Below are 20601 nucleotides of genomic sequence, written 5' to 3'. Positions count from 1 at the left end.
TTTGGGCACTGACGACGGACATGTTTGTGTCTGGAGACCTCAGGATGAGTGCATTAATCCTGCCTTTGCTCTGGAGCGGCACACTGCCCCCACTGGTGTGATCATCTGGCGGGAGGGGGGGGGGGGGGGAGAATCGCATACCACAGCTGGTCACCCCTAATAGTGGTACGAGGGACAATGACAGCTCAGCAATATGTTCAGGATATCATGCAGCCACATGTGTTCCTCTCAGGGGAGCTTCCAGCAGGATAATGCTCGGCCACATACAATTATAGGGTCACAGGAATGTCCCCACAACATTGTCACACTTACGTGGCCGCCCAGTCGCCAGATGTATTGTCAATAGAACATGTGGTGGCCATCTGGTATGCCAACTTAGACAGCCTATGATCTAGAGGCTCAATTACAGCAAATATGGAGCAATAAGCCGCAGGATACCATACAGAACCTGTACCAATATCACATTTTCTATCCAAGCTAGAGGCGGTACAACAGGGTACTGGAGCCTCCATGCCTGCTCCCCCCTATCACATATTGTATCCAAGCTAGAGGCGGTACAATAGGGTACTGGAGCCTCCATGCCTGACCGTATCACATCTTGTATCCAAGCTAGAGGCGGTACAACAGGGTACTGGAGCCTCCATGCCTGCTTCCCCCCCCCCTATCACATATTGTATCCAAGCTAGAGGCGGTACAATAGGGTACTGGAGCCTCCATGCCTGACCGTATCACATCTTGTATCCAAGCTAGAGGCGGTACAACAGGGTACTGGAGCCTCCATGCCCGCTCCCCCCCTTATCACATATTGTATCCAAGCTACAAGTGGTACAACAGGGTACTGGAGCCTCCCTACAAGGGGTCAGCTTTTCGCAATAAATGATGCTTTTGCGCTGATATTGTACTCACTTACTTATATCAATGTTACAATCACACAGAGAAAGGTTTATTTGACTTCTAGGTTCTTGTTTTTATTTTTACAATGACTGTATATAATAATGAATGCACAACTTGACTATACACCAGCGCTGGGGCTGAAGAATCCCAGGATACATAGATCTTGGTTCATTCGCCATACCCAATGTAGTTTTTGCCAAGATCTTTTTATCATGAGCTCGTTTAGCCCAAGCACTGGTGTTTAGGCCATCTGTCTAGATGGGGATTTTCCATTGTGATTACATTCATATTTATATATACAGGGTAGCCCAATATAACATGAAAAGTATCTGCACAGAAGCTTTGTTACTAGATTTATACAGACATGAAAGGCTGTAAGTCACGTTTGACTTCTGCAATCACATTAGGTGCTCAAAGTGGCCACCATTAACATCCAGTCACTTCCGATATCAGTGAACGTCTGGACTACATTTCAATTTCTCCCTATAGTGCATACAGTGTAGCGGGTTTTTCCAGCATATCATATCCTTTATGGTCCCCATAGGTAGAAGTCAAGGGGTATTTAGTAAGAGGAATGAGAAGAGAATTCAAAAGCACCAACGTCCTGGCAGGAAGTCATGGAGATGGCAGGTGGTAGGCGGTGCGCCATCTTGCTGGAAGTAAAATTGCTCATTGACATAAAGCTCACAAATAGGCGGTAAAATAGATGCGCAATATAGTGATGAAAAGTGCCAGACTGCTGCTATATGGTGTCAGGCTATACATATATTGTATTTATATCCAGGGTGTACACAGCAAAGCCTATTCAGGGGCAAAAGAGATCTTTCCAGCGTTGCACAAAGGTATGGAGAATGCTTGTTCCAGTGCTACAATAACCGAAGGAAAACTATTTAAGTTGAATAAGAATTTCTAACATTAAAGTGGTTCTGTCATTTAAAAAAAAAATAATAATAATCTATACTTACCTATTCCTCCCCAGCCAGCCTTCTTACCGCATCTTCTACTCCCCGATCTTCTCCGGTCTCCTCCAGTCCTCGGGTTACCTCACCTCCAGCCGGCCGGATCCACTTCTTCCTTTTTTGGAGCGTCCATTCTCTTTATTCTCCTTCAGGCAGGTCAGTGTAGGTTACGTCACTAGTGACGTAACGTTCACTGCCTCGGAAGGAATGCCGAGCTATTGCCAAGGCTGCACTGTCTTGCCAAAAGTGTTCCTATACTATTGTTGCTAGACCCCGTGCATGCGCAGTCTCAGCAATAGCTCGGCACTCCCTGCTAGGCTGTGAATGTTACATCACTAGTGACTGGGTACATTGCCCTGCAGATAGGAGAATGCCTGTGAATGGGCCCCTCGTCACCGGAAGAAGAAGAATCATTGGCCGTCTGAAGGTGAGGTGACCCGGGGGGACTGCAGGAGACAGGAGAAGATCGGTGAGAAGAAGATGCAGTAAGAAGAATGACGGGGGAGGAATAGGGGAGTATAGATTTTTTGTTTTCTAATGACAAAACCCCTTTAATAGTCCTTTCAAATGGAATAAGTCATCCCAGCAATTTAAATCAGGAGCGATTTGTGCTCCGTGAATTGAAGCCCATCCGCCTCTATTCACAGTAAACAGGCAGTCGTTCACGGGTGAACAACCGACTATTTAAACGGGCCGATCGTCATTCAGTTACTGTACACATAGAAACTGAATGAATTAGTTCAGTCACTGCAAGCATTGACAATGAGCGATAAATCAACCAGATTCCCATGACCCAGCGAAAATCTAGACGATCATGGGAATGTGTAAAAGGACCCCAAGGCCGGCTGCACACAACCGGGTCGGATTCCACATACAGGAGTCCGACCCTTTGCCGAGCCGACATCTGTGCATACCTGCAGTTGCCTTGCAGTACAAGGGTCCCCAGGTTCAAATCTGACATCTTCTGTTTGTAGGTTCTCCCTGTATTTCATAAAAATGACTTATTTATACAGCATTCCTATGGACATCCCTGTACATGGCTCAGCCACCAGATTCCCTTGTCTATTTAACTGGAATAACTGTGGTCTGCAACAGAGTTAGGGTGGACGCTCACTTGCGATTTTCTCTTTCTAGCACTGCGAGAGCAGGAGAAAACTCTTGCCTCGCAGCGCAGAAAAGACGCCGGTATAGAACCGGCATATCGCAAGTGGTTTCAATGGGGCCAGCGGCAGCAGCGCTAGCCCCTTTGAAAACATAGGGAGAATGCCGCGGACTTCTGCCACAGCTGTGACAGCTGTGGCAGGAGTTTCCTTTGAAGGAACCCTCTGCCACAGCTGTGGCAGAAGTCTGCGGCATTCTATCCCATTGCTTTCATTGGGATTGGCACTGCTGCGATCCCATTGAAAGCACTGCTTTGTCAAGCCCCGCGGAATGATTATCGGGGAAGGGCTTGAAATATAAGCCCTTCCCGATAATCATCAATAAGTAGTAAAAAAAAAAAAAAAAAATTATTACTCACCTCTCCGGCGCTCAGACGCGTCCTCCTGCTGGCTCCCCTGCACTGCTATTAAGCCCTTTCAGCAGTCGGGGATTTAAAAATCCCCGCCTCCTGAAAGGGCTGTGCAGATTGGCTGAGGGCTCAGCCAATAGCATCTACTTAGCTATTCATTCATGAATAGCTATATTTAAGCCAGCAGGAGGACGCGTCTGAGCGCCGGAGAGGTGAGTAATATTTTTTTTTAAACACTTTTTGCTGATTATCGGTGAAGGGCTTAAATTTCAAGCCCTTCCCCGATAATCTTACTGCAGGGCTTGGCTGAACCATTGCTTTCAATGGGATCGGCAGCAGTGCCGATCCCATTGAAAGCAATGGGATAGAATGTCGGGGACTTCTGCCACAGCTGTGACAGCTGTGGCAGAGGATTCCTTCATCCCCGCGGTCCCCGGCATTCTCCATCTCGGCGTCATGCCGTTTTTTTTCTCGCACTGAGCTGCGAGACTTTAACTATACTCTCGCAGAGCAGTGGAGAAAAAAACGCCAGTGGGTGTCCACCCTTAGGGCGCCCACCCACTGGCGATTTTTTTCCCTGCGAAATTCGCAGCATTTTTTTCTCTGCAGGGGTCTATGGGACTTGTAATGTTAAAATCGCGATCGCGCAAAATCGCAATTTACCGCGAAATTGCGATTTTGCGCGATCGCGATTTTAACATTACAAGTCCCATAGACCCCTGCAGAGAAAAAAATGCTGCGAATTTCGCAGGGAAAAAAAAAAAAAAAAAAAAAAAAAAAAAAAAAAATCGCCAGTGGGTGGGCGCCCTTAGTCGTAAGTTTGCAAGTGGACACAAGAGTGTTAAGGCAGCAGAAATGCAGTCCCAAGCTCTCTCCGACGACATGAAGGTTGCAGGTTCAAACACTGCAGGGTCCAGGTAGCTGGCTCACAGTTCGCCTTGCATCCTTCCGTGATTGGTAAAATGAGTACCCAGCTTGCTCAGGCAGTAAAAAGATGACTGGGGAAGGCAATGGGAAACCCCGTAAAAGCAGGCTGCAGAGAAAACGTCACAAGGTGCTTGCATCACGAGACTTTACCTTTACCTGGTAAATTGTAGCTTTGTTTATCCCATCTTGGCTTTATTAGGGATTAAGCGATTAAATCCAAAAGCTTTCTAAACTTTTGCATTTCTTTTTATTGGATGTAAGGATCCCCCCCTCAGTCCGCAGGGTCGGGTATTACAGGGTCAGAAGGGAGAAAAGCATTATAACTCTTGACATATTTGGGGAATGGTTGCCATACATTTATTAGATTTTCTTATTTATTCTATTATTGATTTTCCCCAGCCGCTAGACTATCATGTGACACTTTTATCATTCCTAGTTTTACTAATGCAACTTTAATCCCTGCAGCCTCAGCACATGACCTTGCTGCCGCTTTTACACCAGAATCTTAAAAATTCAGGATCAATGCGTTTGAGGTAATGGGATGTATCAGATAGATGTCAAGGAAGAACAAAGGAAATGTGATATTTTACTTCCTTTAAGGCTAGCGTTAAAACTAAAAATGAATGGCATGGGATATCTGATTTGCATGAGCTATACCAGCGGCAAGCGCCTGCAAATTCCAATGTGTCCTGGATTATAAATAGCAGAACAGCCGGTCTAATAGCCTTCATATAGTATTAAAGGGCAACCCCCACGCGCACACACACACACACTTTTTCGCCCTATGCAATCTCAGAAAACCCCATCCGCTCCGGATTCCTCAATGCAAATCCGCCCACGTGCAGGCAGCCTTACTTTTTTTTTTATATTGAAAATTGCATACCTTCGAAAATACAGCTTTCAAATTTTTTTGCACTATATACATAGGGCTGCTGACCAATCTGGAGTTTCTCACTTAACCCGCCGCCTCTCTGCTGGTGTGACATAATGGAGATGTAATAGACATCAACAGAGTCAATTCTTGCCCATAGACGCCATGGTCTGGCCCACCTAGTGGGCGGTCTGCAACCATTGGCGTATGACACGGAAAATGTAAAAATAATAGCTCTGCGGTTATGCAATAAACTGACATATATCTGTTTTGGTGTATGTCAGTATTCTGCCACTGTGGGCAGTTGAATAGGCTGGATATTGAGGACAGGTTCCCTTTAAATAAATGGATCCCCTATTGGTTCAGTATTCGGCGTCTGTATTTGCGAGCCCACGCCAGCAGCGGAACATAAACTAATAGAATGAAAAGGTTTGTCCCTTTTCCATGTTTTGGACTAAATCCTGATTTTGGTTTACAAATACTGATGACAAATCGTTAGATACTGCAGCCCAAGTTATCTGCAACATTGTATCAGAGCCCTCCTACATGTTGGCTCATCTGCCCCAATACACACAATTCAAGCAGTAATCTTGGAATGTAAATCGCATGCGATCAATGGACAAATAAAAAGACTTCGCTCCATGCGGGGCGATCGGCATTTTGCCACGAGAAAATGGCAGCAAAAATCGTGTCTTTTTTTCCCCACGATGTTTGAGCGCCAGTGCTGCTTTTTCTTGCAAAATCATTGCCGCCACTCGCGATTTTTGTTGTGCAATTATTTCAGGGAAAGTCAACAGGACTTTCAAATGTTAAAAAAAAAATAAATAAAAAAAAATAAAAAAAATTTTGCTGTGTTTAACACAGAGGTTAATTGGACTTTCTAATGTAAAAACGCAGTGCGATTATCGTGCAATGCGATTTTAACATTAGAAAGTCATATTGGCTTCTGAAAGAACCAAATCTGGGTCATGAAACAAGCGCTGATTAACAGGATCGATGCTCATTTACCTGATTTTTACAGAGGCCGATTCAGACTCTCAGGAGAACAAATAATCCTTCATACGATCATTCATCCCCTACAGAGTTCCATCATCATTGGCAACACAATCTCTCTTTATGTACCACCAACAATGATCAAAGATGCGATCACACAAGAAACTAGCATTCTCCCATTTATCAGCTGATCAGCAGAACCTTAACAAGTCCCAATGATCAGGCAATCTAAAGTTCCTAGAGATGTTCTTGCCCAATCATAAAGCCTCATGCTGTCCCCAAACCAGATGCAAAACACATCGAACAGCAAACGGATGCTATCTGTGTGCTGCTTGATGTTCACAGAGCCTTTAAAGGGCCACTCCAATGATTTTTTTTTTCACTTGTTATTTAGCTACCCCCACAATATATATAAGTGAGTTACGGTTACCGTGGTTAGTTTTTCCTTTGTATCTGAAACTTCTGGTCTCCATTTTCTCAGATGGTCATGTGATCTCAATTCTGACCAGCTTAGATTTACTTTGGGTTATGCTGTCTGAAATTAGTTTCTCAGTCTTCTATGCTGTTACATAGATGCTACTACAGAAACTACCTAGAGGTGGACACAGGAACTCCCATCGCAGTTACTGATGATGAATAGAGATGCCTATCACACAGTGATAATAGAGGAGATCACAGCTCAACCTCCTGGCTGTATACTTATGGCCTGTAGCTTATTTAGGTGAATATAGAAGGTAATGGCAATAAAAACCTGTCTCCCCAGCAGGACGCAAGGGATGGAAAAATGTGTTTTCGCTGGATTGGCCCTTTAATGTTGCATGCTCTATTCTTGTGCATGAAAACAGACCAAGAAAGGACATGCAGCAATGTTTTCACAGAGCCCAATGTCCTATGTGAAAAAAAGAAAAGAAAAAGAAAACCAACATACATCTGAACAGCCTCACTGGCCATTATGAATCAGTGTGCTGTCCAGGTCTAGGCTTCTGTAGACTCAGACAGCACATGAACCGAATATACAGTCATGAGAATAGGCCCTAAGATAACAAGTACTCAATAGTTACACATCCAGACATAAGTCCATCAAATTCAGCCTCTCTCATACCGAGCAATTTAATCCACAGAGAGATAAAAAAAAAAAAATGACATTTGGCAATAGTTTCTAGTTTTGCCTTATAGGGTAAAAATATCCCTCTTGACCATACAATGGCAATCAAATACCCCCTGGATCACGTGACTTTCTTGTTCCCCTCTGACTGCGCCTCAATAATGGTTATTGCAATTGTAATGCCCAAAACAATAGTATTTCAAAAGCAAACCAGCGCTTTATAACACTTACCTAAGTAAAGGGAAGCATTGTCCTTCTTAACATTGTCATCTAAGTAGGTTGGGCCCAGAGTATAGATTGGAGTGGATCCCATGCCAATGAGAATCTGCGCACAGATGAATAAAGCTACATAGAGAGAATGGTCTTTTCCACCCGAGTTTCCAGGACACATTGATAACTCTAAAGGATCTTTGGCAGTCGTATTGCCACTTGTGCACAACCCTTCATTTGAAACAGAAGAGTTCAGCTCCTGAATTTGATATGGTGGAGAGATGAAATGAGGTAAGGAAAACAGAGCTGCTCCAACAGCGATAAGTAAGCCACCAATGGCGAGCCAACGTGGTCTACGTCCTCGTCCACCAAAGTAACTGATGAAAACCACCACTACAAGGCTACCAATATCAAAACAGCTCACCAAAAGACCAGACTCCGAGCTCTTTAGACTATACCTCCTTTCAATAGTCGTAATCACACTACTTAAGTAACCAGAAACCATCAATGACTGGATGAAGGTCAAGAAGCACATACAGACAAGAAAGCATCGAGAATCCGTCAGCGCTATGCGAAGACCCTGGCTGCTTTTTATTGTAGAGAGGGTTACTGATGGAGAAATGCCTTTTTTATTGTTAATGCTGCTACTGCATTCTGCCCTCTCTGAAGCTAAGAAGCCAGACGCTGCGAAAGAAAAGATTGTCCTAGAAGAAGGTGCGCTGCTTTGAGATGATAGGGTCCTGTGATGGCCAGGTTTCAAGTTCGATTCTCTTTGACTATGTAAAAAACTTTTTTTTCCAATAACTGCCGTCTGCGACGTATCGACTACCATCGGCTGAAATTCTTGAAAGTTTGTCTTACAAAACCCATTCAAGACGGGCAAACTCAGTGATCTATAAGTGTCATTTTTTTCTAAAGGTCCCGCTTGTTCATCATTATGACCATCGCTAGAGTGATAGGTGACACTGAATCGAGGACTCGGATCTTGCAAGGCCATGGCCAGAAAATATTCCTTGTTACAACAACTAAAATGTGAAATGATAGAAAAATGTATTAAAGCACTAATGTTATAATCCAAACCATTTCACAGAACTTCACGGTTCGCCATCCTATAGAACAACAGTGATTCGACACTGGGCTTCTATTATCCATAAAGGTGTTATGATGAACTTGATAGTCTTTAGAATAGATGTCCTCAGGATTAACAGAAAAACAGCCAGGCAGCTGTCCCTGCTCCGATTTCCTGTAAACTGTTCCATCCGGATAAGATGATGCTCAACGAAGAAGAGGCATTACAAAAGACGAGGCCTCAAGCTGTGATACAATACGTTGCCATTCCGCAATCACTGTCATCTTTCACTTCTCGGGTTCCACCGCAGACAGCAGTTCTTTCGTTCCCATTGTCTCCAGTAAATGTCTCCACTGGCAATTGTGCTGATCTGTAATGCAGAGGGAAAAGAGTAAAGAAGGTCAGCACTGTGCTTCCGTCAGCAAAACACGGCCAAGGCTTATGGGAATCTTAAGTGCTATATGTGCTAACTCTTCTTTATTGCTCAAAATTTTTTTTTTAAAAAAAAGCACGACTACAAGGAAAGTTTTTCATGCAGAACACAATGAGGAATGATAGCCATTTGTTTGATTTGTCCACTGTGGGGCAAATGTCTCTATAGGGAATGCCTTCAGACTTCCTAGTAGCTGAAGCTTTGTAATATATATAAATTACCGTAGTTGCAAGTAGCTGGAAGGCAATTTTCTATCCAGTGCATAAGGGATGGAAACCTAGCGAAACAGAGACCGAAGAGGTCTCCCTCTCACGAATCAAACATTACGGTTCCATCAAGGTTTTTGTGACTAAGCAATGATCTACCTAGAAGATGGAAACGGAGACCGAGCCAAAGCTGGAGATAAAATCGTGTTGTGAGAGTAATTTAACATGACAAACCTAATTCACAGTGACTTGTCTCATGCAAATTTACTTCTAAACATTCTTTATTTCAGGGTCATTGCAGGACAAAGCACCCAAGAGGTAACACCCAACCATCTCCGATTTTTACAAAACTTTGAATATTTGTTCAGTACTTCAATGTCTACACAAATTTCAATTTTGAGACTCATTGGGTTACGGGGTCAATTTTCAAAGGTCAATGAAAACGACAATTTTTGATCATTCATATCTTAGAAACTATTGGGATGTGCAAAGCGTCAAATTATGTAGACAGAATTGACAATAAATAATTAAGAAATGTCATTATTTAATTATGGTTTAGCTGAACAAATTACAGGTCCAAAAGGTGATTTCTCACCCAATTGATGATATGAAGCATATTCAGGGGTATTTTGTCATATTTGTTACCCTTAAAATGTTTTTTTTTTCCTCTCAAATACTACAAAGAAAACCTTCCTAACATTTTGTGGCAAGGAACCTCAATGTATGATTATATATATATATATATATATATATATATATATATATAAATAAAACACACACACACACGCCTTACTCTCTGGAATGGCTCAATTGCAAAAAAAAACCCTATCATTTTTCTTCAATTATAGTGGAATTATAGTGTTAGTGAAAATACGGCATAAATGTACATATTAAATGACACAGTGCACAACGTCCCACACCCAATAGTTTTCAACATGTGAATTATGAAATATTATGGTTCTCAGTGACCTTTGAAAAACTGCCCCTCTGTACTTTTTGACCCTGTAAGTCTGAAAATTGAAAATTTTATATACACTTTAGTAATGAATAGAGATGAGCGAGCACCCAAATGGGCGGGTCCGCGTTATTCGTAAAATTCGAAAGCTCTACTCCAGTAACGAACCCCATTGACTACAATGGGAGACTCAAGCATTTTTGTATGTGGGACGCCGGGTGCCGAGCTTTTTTTTTTTGCTTTCTTAGGTTCGTCCGTCTCTCTCTCTTCTCTCTCTCGCCTACCAGACAAAAAATTTGCCAATGACACGCGCTGCGTTGCAGCAGGGAGGGGCCAAAACAGGCACGTCACAGCGGGGGAAGAGTCAAAAACGGGGCTGGGGTCGAACACGGCTTGATGCTCGTTCGAGTAACGGAGCACCATCGAGTACGCTAATAGTCGAACGAGCATCAAGCTCGGCAGAGTATGTTCGCTCAACTCTAGTAATGAATAATTGTGCAGGTGTAGAAATCAGGGTGTTGGTCACCCCTTGGGCGATTTGTTCGGGAATGACCTTCCATACTCTTGACAACAAAGCAGAACCTTTGAATTATTAGGCTCTATTCACACGTCATTTTTCCTCTTCAGTGCTGGATCCACCGTTTTCTGACTTGTATGCAAAAAGCTGTATAAGGCCGCAAACCAGGATGGAATCATAAGGGTGAATATTTGAGATGGAGACCTCATTAGCCTGCATCTCCAATTTTACAATGGAAAGTATAGCTCCATCCTTTCAGTAGAGAATGTCATTTCACCAAGCTGTGAGTTTGGGTCCTCCGTGGATCAGATGTATTTTACCAGTACATCCCACAGACGCTCAGTCGGGATTGAAATCTGGGGAAGTTGGAAGACGAGTCATAACCACGAACTCTTGGTCATGTTCCTCCAACCATTGCCGACCAATTTTTGCAGTGTATCAGGGCTCTTTATCCTGCTTAAAGAGGACGCTGCTATTAGCAAACACCATTGTCATGAAGGGGTGTACTTGGTATGAAACCACGTTATGTAAGAGGCCACTAATATATTAAAATTTTAAAGTGTTAATTTCTGGTTGCTGAACAGGAGTTTAAATACATTACAGAAAACCACAGTATATAACAGTATTATACTTAGCATTCCAGCAATAACTGCAACAGCCTCTAATAAATGACAGAACCCCAAAATGTGAGATACAGGTATAACCGACAGCGCCTTTCCATTATCTATTCGGTCTATTTGGCATCTTCCTCTTCGGAAACAGGTTCAGATCCACAGAACTGTGTGGGCGTACAATGTTCAAGGGATTTAGCTTCAAAGTCTTCTCCAGTCTCTGGAAACCGGGACACTTGTCAATCGCATTAACATCATCAAAACTTTAAAGTGTAAATTTAGGCAAAAAAAAAAAAAAGCAACTTAGTTTATGACCTCACCCCCTCCCTCTCATAGACACCACAGGATAGCTTCTCTACAGAGGACAGCCTGGATAAGCTCTAGTTATGAGCGAGCATGCTCGGTTAAGGCAATTACTCGAGCAAGCATCGGTCTTTTCGAGTAACGGCCTACTCCTCCGAAAAGATCCGGGGGGCAACGGGGGTGAAAGAGAGAGAAGAGAGAAGAGATCAATTGTATGTGCTTTTTATCTACAATGAACTTTTTTCCATTTTTTTGGTATTTCTGGTGCGGCATACTTTCTTTATAGTAGTTTATGATCTGGAAGATGCTGAATAGGGAACCTCCCTCCCCAAGTAAAAAAAAAAATTGGGGGCAGAAAGAGCAGCTTTTGACCCAAGCTTCAATTTAAAGGGAATGCCTCACCTAGAATATTTTTAGTCATTAAAATAAGATAGTAAACATTTTCCAATACTAGTTGGGGTTTTTTCCAGATCTTTTTTCATTCTGTTGCCTGTACATGAACTGCAGTTAGCATCCTTTAGAAGATCCTTTAGCATTAGAGATGAGCGAATATACTCGTTTTGAGTAATTACTCGATCAAGCGCCGCGATTTTCGAGTACTTCCGTACTCGGGTGAAAAGATTCAGGGGGTGCCGGGGGGAGGCGTGGCGGAGCAGGGGGGTAGCAGCGGGGAACAGGGGGGGAGCCCTCTCTCCCCCCCCCCCCCCCCCCCACTCCCCGCTGCAACCCCCTACTCACCCACGGCGCCCCCCGAATCTTTTCGCCCGAGTACGGAAGTACTCAAAAATCGCGGCGCTCGGGCGAAAAAGGGGCGTGGCCGAGTAGGTTCGCTCATCTCTATTTAGCATCCTTTAGAAGATTTAGGCCGTTCTCACACGAGTGTATTGTCATTGTGTTGCGCTTGCCATTTTCCTGTAAAAGACACGAGACGCCAATAGCCCCCACCAGCGGTTTTTCACGCACGAATTCTTCATACATACATACATATATATATATATATATATATATATATATATATATATAAAATAAATAAATAAAAAAAATCGCAGCATGTATTACGGTCAAGTGAACCCATCCTTAGAGATCAATATGAAAACAGCTAAATTTTTTATTATTTTTTTGTTTAAATGTGGATCGTGCCATTAAAAAAAAAAAAAAAGTAATCACTCAAAAGTCTTAAACAATGTATCTAACATAAAAGTTAAAATTTATACAACAGGTCATTTTTAGAGATGAGCGAGTATACTCGCTAAAGGCAATTGCTCGAGCGAGCATTGCCCTTAGCGAGTACCTGCCCGCTCAAGGCAAAAGGTTCGGCTGCCGGCGGCGGGCACGGAGCTGCGGGGGAGAGCGGGGCGGAACAGAGGGGAGATCTCTCTCTCCCTCTCCCCCCGCTCCCTCCTGCTGACTGCCACTACTCACCGCTCCGGCACCCGAACCTTTCCTCTCGAGCGGGCAGGTACTCGCTAAAGGCAATGCTCGCTCGAGCAATTGCCTTTAGCGAGTATACTCGCTCATCTCTAGTCATTTTCTCTTAACGTGATAAACCGGACATATAGAGGAGTCTACTTGCTTTATGATACAAAATGTTCTGCATATGAAAACGGTGCTCTAAATATAGCAAGTATGTAAGATAATGACGGAGGAATACTCCTAGGGACATATGCTTATCTACATGGAGAAGTGGCACCTAATATGGAATCCATTTCACTGGGGCAGAAGAATCAACTAGATCGCTTTAAAGTTTCTTCCCTGTAAGGATTGTGTGTCTCTAAAATATAGCCTACCACTAAGGCCGGTGATGCTACCAGTTTGTCATTTTTGTTCCCGATAGGGTTTGAGGTGGGGGTTGGGTATTTTGGGATACAAGCTTCAACCTTATAGTACTGAAGTGTGCTCCTCACTCTTTATCAGTTTGGACGGCATTATCAAGCCTATCTACTAAATTGAAGGATGGTTTATCCATAATCTGTTTTTCCACTATTAAGTAGATAGGTTCCTGATGAAACTACCTTACTGTAGTGGAAACGCGTTGAACCTGGAACTTATATTTTAAACTGGAATGTTTCAACCTAGTATATTGACCACTTTAGTGGAACGCTCGTTTTTAAGATAATCACCAGAAACAATATAGTATGGAAATAGTGCTATACGGGACCTAGCTAGTTAGTACTCTATATTATAGGTGGCATCTTATCATTATTGCCACAAGGGTACCTGACTAAGCTATCTAAGGGCTGCATCCCAGGTCCCATTGCCGCTAATTTCTATCTGTTCTTATTGTTTAGGAACTTTTTTCGTGTGCATGTCAGATCTATAAATAAAGAACTTTAGATTATAATCTCAATAAAGGTTATATTTCAGAGACACAGAATCCTCACAGTGAAGCAATAATATGGAATCCAGGTCTATCAGCAAATCAGTATTATTTTCCATAGCTGCTTAGAATATATCATATGCTGAAGAAGCTGACATATATGTATTTTACACGTAAAAGTTACCATGGCAATCTGCCTACATGTATAGGAAAGTTCATTTCAAGGACATCGTAAAGCAGATCACTTAAGACTTCTAGATATTACATGCTGAAAATATACAATCCACCAAGGGCAATCTAGGGGCACAATGCCCGGCTGTGTACCAGCCCTGCACAATACATGTGGAGTTTGCGTCACTCTCGTGCTTCTTCTCATATTACTTTGAAAATGAAGGTTCTGTTTTCTTAGGGCTTTGATGTTCTAATTCCTTGTTGGAGAAGCCCTTTAATAAGCGAATATCCTACTCTAATACACATGATTATAATGTCCAGCGTACCATGATGTCAGAATAAAGGAGTGGACTACAAAAATATTACATCTTGGGATCTTCATTAAGAATCCCTTTACCTTCCGGCAACCATGTATTTCTTATATATATTTCTATACATACACACACGTCACATCTCCATCCAAGACCGTCATGTTATTTTTGAACTGAAAGAGGAATGCAGCGCCGCTACCTTTATTTTTTTGCTCCCATCTTGAGAAATTGCCTCCAAAGTTCTTTCCACTCCATCTGCAAATTAGTGATTGGTCGTATGATGTTCCAGCTCTGAGGGTGGCCCGGACTCTCTGCCTGCCTCTCAATCGAATATGCTCCTTCTTTACAGAATGACACCCCCAGCTCTGCCCGCTGGAGACGTCAAGTGTTCCACCAAATGCGCCTGCACCACACTGAGGGATTGGCGCATGCGTTGTGACCCATGGATGACAACACACACGACCTGATTCCTGAGTGCAGTTAGGCCGCATTTGGTGGAACTCATGACATCTCTAGCAAGCAGAGCTGGAAGAGTCATGCTGAAGGAAAGTCCAAGGACACACTGATTGGGCAAGGGCGATAGTGGGAACAACATGTGGCAGGGCATGGGTACAATGTGGGATGTCCTCCAGGTGCCATCCCTTTTCACAGTATGGTACATGGTGGTTCGTGGACGGACCGGTAAAGCGGTCAAAAGAGTGAAAGTGAATGATGATCGTTCAGTTTAAACGTGATCCAACGACATTTAATGAAGGACTAAAAATCATCGTTGGCTCGTTCGCTTACCCTTCAGTTCAAACGGCGCTTGTTCAGTCCTTCTCATTGACTTATATGGCGAATGTGGACGACTTCTCGTTTGAACGAGCTAACAATGAACTCTGACACCGTTGGCTCGTTCAAACGATAATCGCTTGGTTTAAAAGGACTCGTAGTCAACTGAAGGCATGAATGTGGGTGAGAAGAGGGCCCTGTTGTGACCGCGGGAAAGTGGTAACCGTGTCCTGCTTCTGAAGCAACAACTTGGGTATGAACCTGGGGTGCAGGAACCCCCCTTTAAAAAAAAAAATTCCCTGACCAACTCTGCTTGTCAACTTCCAGGAAGCAGGCAAAAACTTGTAAGAGGCCACCTTTCATCCAGGAGACATCTCACGGGAACAAGCGGTCACAGCAGCATCATCCCTCCTCCCCTTAGGTTTCCCAAGGTGGGGTACACATGGGGTGGATTTGCCACAGAATTTACGTGTAGACCTTCGGCAAGGGAATTCCGCTGGCATTTACAGTAGTAGCAAAGTGGGCGAGATTTTGAAAATCTTGTTCACAAGCTGCGGAAATAACACACACAAAGCCCGTGCGGAAATTAACATGCGGTGGAGAATTCAATTCCACAGCATATCAATTTTAAGCGCCGTTTCCGCTGTGGAATTCCGCGTCTGATCTGCAGCAGAATGCCCGCCGCGGTCAGTCCACTGCAAATCAGACCCCGCGTGGACCCAGCCTTAAAGAAACAGAATCCTTATTACAACACCTATCGCTAGTACTATGATCGTAGGCATGGAGAGAGCCCGGCGTGATCACAGAGGTGGACCACCCATTGCATGATCAACCGCTAATTTGCATACAGCGTGGGAAAAACTTTGGAGACGACTCTCAAGATGGGAGTCTCAGCTGAAAAAAAAGAAGGGTACTGCTGCATTCCTCGCTGAGACGCACATGCGTAGTTATATTGCATTAATGGGTCAAAAACAACATGTCGGACTTCCTTTAAGCACATCCATGTCCCACAGCATCCCAACACGCAAGTAGCAATATTCGTTATTCGCAGCCGGTTTGCAACTATACTTTTCAGATGGACCGTGCAAGATCCAATGAAGAGACAATGAAACCAAATGCCATGCCCGGAGCTGGGCACAATGAATGACTCGTACTTGGTCACTGGGCCGTTGTCAGAGGAGAGCCCGGAGCTCACTATCAGGCGGCACAATACTCCGCACGCCTTTAAGCTGCAGTTATGACTTGCAAGTGTTCTTGATTTTAAATAGCTCTGACTGCTTTTCCTTTTCTCCAAGGAGATCATATTAAGTGTCTTGGCAAGCTTTAGGATGGGACATGGCGAGAAGGAGCCGGTAATCTAATAGGGGCGACAATGCACAGAATGTATTCAGGGGGGCTGCAGCCAGCTCTGCTATGTCAGGGCAGCATGCTGCAGGCATGCAAGGGTTAAATACTTGCCTTGCTCCTGCATGCACCATCTGTCCTCAGCACACTTACTGTGAAGTGCCCGACCAGTAGCAGGCATTGCCCCTTTGTTCCATGCTCTCTGTAATCCCATCCTCAGCTGGTGCCTTTGTCTCTGGAGCAGCACAATGATGGAGCGCTGCACTTTAGAATGGAGTTACACTAAAGTGAAGGAAGCCGACATGTAGCAGAGCTCAACTACTCACCGTGGGAGCCAGTGCGCGCTGTGTGTGCCTGGTCACCATGCGGGCTCCGCCGGGCACAGGCTCGTCCTCTGGGCAGCAGAAGATGCCCCGAGCTGCCGAGTGCCGCCGCTGCTCCCCGGCTCTCCGGCCACACTGCCACTCCGCTCTGCCTCACAATCTGCTCTAGTAGGATGGAAGGGGCAAGCGCAGCGGCCGCAGCCAATCACAGAGAAGAGAGCAGAGACAGGCAACCAATCAGCCCGCTGCATTCCCACTGCCCGTCTGTTCTCTCCTAGCTCCTCCCACCTGCTGTCAGGAGCTCCGCCCGCCGCTGGTGCTCAGGGCTGAGGGGAGTGAGGTGGCAGGCAGAGGACAGAAGGGGAGTAAGGTGGCCGGGAGAGGACTGAGGAGAGTGATGTGGTGGGGAGAGGAATGAGGTGGCTGGGAGAGGACCGAAGGGGAGTGAGGTGGCTGGGAGAGGACCGAGGGCGAGTGAGGTGGCTGGGAGAGGACTGAAGGGGAGTGAGGTGACTAGCAGTGGACTGAAGGGGAAAGAGGTCGCCGGGAGAGGACCGAAGGGGTGTAAGGTGGCTGGGAGAGGACCAAGGGGATTGAAGTGGTGGGGAGAGGACTAAAGGGGAGTGAGGAGGCCGGGAAAAGACTGAGCGGAGTGAGGTGGCCGGGAGAGGACCGAGGAGAGTGAGGTGGTGGGAAAAGGACCGAGGAGAGTTAGGCGGCGGGGGGTAAGGCGGCAGGGAGAGGAGTGAGGCGGTGGGAGAGGACCAAGCGATGTGAGGTGGCTGGGAGAGGACCAAGGGGAATGAGGTAGAAGGGAGAGGACCGAGGGGAGTGAGGTGGAGGAGAGAGGACCGAGGGGAGTGAGGTGGAGGAGAGAGGACCAAGGGGAGTGAGGCAGCGGGAGAGGACCGAGGGGAGTGAAGTGGTGGGGAGAGGACTGAAGGGGAGTATTGGTGGTGGGGAAAAGGCTGAGGGGAATGAGGTGGAGGGGAGAGGACCGAGCGGAGTGAGGTGGCTGGCAGAGGACTGAAGGGGAGTGAGGTGACTGGCAGAGGACTGAAGGGGAGTGAGGTCGCCGGGAGAGGATCAAGGGGATTGAAGTGGTGGGGAGAGGACTGAAGTGGAGTATTGGTGGTGGGGAAAAGGCCGAGGGGAGTGAGGTGGCCGGGAGAGGACCGAGGAGAGTGAGGCGGCGAGGAGAAGATTGAGGGTAGTGAGGCGGCAGGGAGATGAGTGACGTGGCGGGGAGAGGACCAAAGGGAGTAAGGCGGTGGAGAGAGGACCGCGGGGAGTGAGGCAGCAGGAGAGAAGCGAGGGGAGTGAGTCGGCGGGAGAAGACCAAGGGATGTGAGGTAGAGGGGCGAGGTCCGAGGGGAGTGAGGTGTAGGAGAGTGTACCGAGGGGAGTGAGGCAGCGGGAGAGGACAAAGGGATGTTAGGTGGCCGGGAGAGGATTGAAGGGGAGTGAAGTGACTGGCAGAGGACTGAAAGGGAGTGAGGTCGCCGGGAGAGGACCGAAGGAGAGTAAGGTGGCTGGGAAAGGACCAAGGGGAGTGAAGTGGTGGGGAGAAGACTGAAGGGGAATGAGGTGGCGGGGAAAAGACCGAGGGGAGTGAGGTGGCTGGGAGAGGACTGAAGGGGAGTGAGGTGGCGGTAGAGGACGAAGGGTTGTGAGGTGGCCGGTAGGGGACCGAGGGGAGTGAGGTGGACCGAGGGGAGTGAGGTGGCTGGGAGAGGACTGAAGGGGAGTGAGGTGGCGGGAGAGGACGAAGGGTTGTGAGGTGGCCGGTAGAGGACTGAGGGGAGTGAGGTGACTGGCAGAGGACTGAAGGGGAGTGAGGACGCCGGGAGAGGACAGAGCAGAGTGAGGCGGCAGGAGAGGTCCAAGGGATGTGAGGTGGCTGGGAGAGGACCAAGGGATGTGTGGTGGCCGGGAGAGGACCGAGGGGAGTGAGGTAGAGGGGAGAGGACCGAGGAGAGTGAGGTGGAAGGGAGAGGACCGAGGGGAGTGAGGTGATGGGGGAAAAACCGAGGGGAATGAGGTGGCCGGGAGAAGTTCCAGGGGAATGAGGTGGCCGAGAGAAGCCTGAGGGAAATGAGGTGGCCGAGAGAGGACTGAGGGGAGAGAGGTGGCGGGGAGAGGAGTGAGGTGGCGGGGAGAGGACCGAGGGGAGTGAGGCGGCGGGGAGAGGACCGAGGGAAGTGAGGCGGCAGGACAGGACTAAGGGAAGTGAGGCGGCAGGGAGAGGACCAAGGGAAGTGAGGTGGCAGGGGAAAAACCGAGGGGAATGAGGTGGCTTGAAGAAGCCCAAGGGGAATGAGGTGGCCGGAAGAGGATTGAGGGGAGTGAGGTGGCAGAAAAAGGACCGAGGGGAGTGAGGTGACAGGGAGAGGACCGAGGGGAGTGAGGTGGCAGAAGAGGACCGAGGGGAGTGAGGTGGCGGGTAGAGGACCGAGGGGATTGAGGTGGCAGGGAGAAGACTGAGGGGAGTGAGGTGGCAGGAAGACGACTAGTGAGGTGGCGGGAAAAGGACTGAGGGGAGTGAGGTGGCGGGGAGAGGACTGAGGGGAGTGAGGTGGCGGGGAGATGACTAGTGAGGTGGTGGGGAGACAACTAGTGAGGTGATGGGGAGAGGACTGAGGGGAGTGTGTTGGCGGGGAGAAGACTGAGGGGAGTGAGTTGGCGGGGAGAAGACTGAGGGGAGTGAGTTGGCGGGGAGAGGACTGAAGGGAGTGAGGTGACAGGGGGAAGACTGAGGGGAGTGAGGTGGCTGGGAGAGGATTGAGTGGTGCACTTACCTTCACAGACAACAGGGATATCATTATGAAGCCCAGACAGTGAGGGGGCAGTTAGGCGGCGTTCTCACTGCATTTACTGTTGTGCTACATGTTTTTATGCTGGTAAACCTATTGCAGTGGTCTAAATGGGTCCTACAAAAGCGCCTTGCTTTTAAATGGCGGTGGTCAGTTGATGTATAACCAGCACAGGTTACCCACTACTTAATTTGCTCTACAACAGAGCTATTAATAATCTGCCAGGTGGAGAGTTAATTTTGATTGGTTGCCGGCAGATTGAACTCTGATTGGCTGCAAGTCAGTGGAGTGACAGTTGGGAAGCAGTTAATCGTGCATGTGTTGGGAGTGAGGAGAGACAGAGAGATAGGAGAGGAGTCATGTCATAGGTATAGTGAGAAGATAATCAGTGAGATTTCAGTCAGATCAGAACAGTAAAGTGTGCAGAGAGTTTGTCAGTAAGGGTGGACACCCACTGGCGTTTTTATGTCTTGCGCTGTGAGAGCGAGTGAAAACACTCGCCTCACAGCGCAAGAAAAACGTTGCGATATCGCCAGTGTTTTCAATGGGGCCAGCGGCAGCAGCGCTAGCCCCATTGAAAACATAGGAGTATACCGCGGACTGCTGTCACAGCTGTGGCAGAAGTCCAGGATGCTATCCCATTGCTTTCAATTGATGAATAGCTAAGGGCTGCCTGTAATTGATTAAGGGATGAGCCAATCAGCACAGCCCTTTCAGGAGGTGGGGATTTTTAAATGCCCGCCTGTTGAAAGTGCTGGACAGCAGTGCAGGGGAGCCAGCCGGAGGAGGCGTCTAAGCGGTGGAGAGGTGAGTAAAGATTATTTTTTGTTTTTTTCAACCAGCTAGGGATGATTTTCAGGGAAGGGCTTGTATTTCAAACCCTTCCCTGAAAATCATGCTGCAGGGGTTGCCACAAAACCACTGCTTTCATTGGGGCTGGCAGCAGCGATGGGATAGCATCCTGGACTTCTGCCACAGCTATGGCAGA

General features: G+C 46.6%; 1 protein-coding gene across 1 annotated transcript in view; it reads right to left on the bottom strand.

The window, feature by feature from the left end:
* The window catches only part of SLCO5A1 (solute carrier organic anion transporter family member 5A1), a 120329-nt gene extending 103403 nt beyond the window's left edge, over positions 1 to 16926 (bottom strand). Inside the window, exons 1-2 of the mRNA XM_066579040.1 lie at positions 16804 to 16926; positions 7491 to 8908 (exon numbers count right to left, since the gene is read on the bottom strand). Of these exons, the coding sequence (XP_066435137.1) occupies positions 7491 to 8466 (976 nt within the window). The 5' untranslated portion in view covers positions 8467 to 8908; positions 16804 to 16926. The remainder of the gene's footprint in view (positions 1 to 7490; positions 8909 to 16803) is intronic.
* Positions 16927 to 20601: the final 3675 nt, after the last annotated feature.

The sequence above is a fragment of the Eleutherodactylus coqui genome, chromosome 9 (genome assembly GCF_035609145.1).
Source record: "Eleutherodactylus coqui strain aEleCoq1 chromosome 9, aEleCoq1.hap1, whole genome shotgun sequence".
Taxonomy (NCBI): Eukaryota; Metazoa; Chordata; class Amphibia; order Anura; family Eleutherodactylidae; genus Eleutherodactylus; species Eleutherodactylus coqui.
Note: the sequence above shows the minus strand (reverse complement) of the source record. Positions and strands in the feature narration are given on the sequence as shown.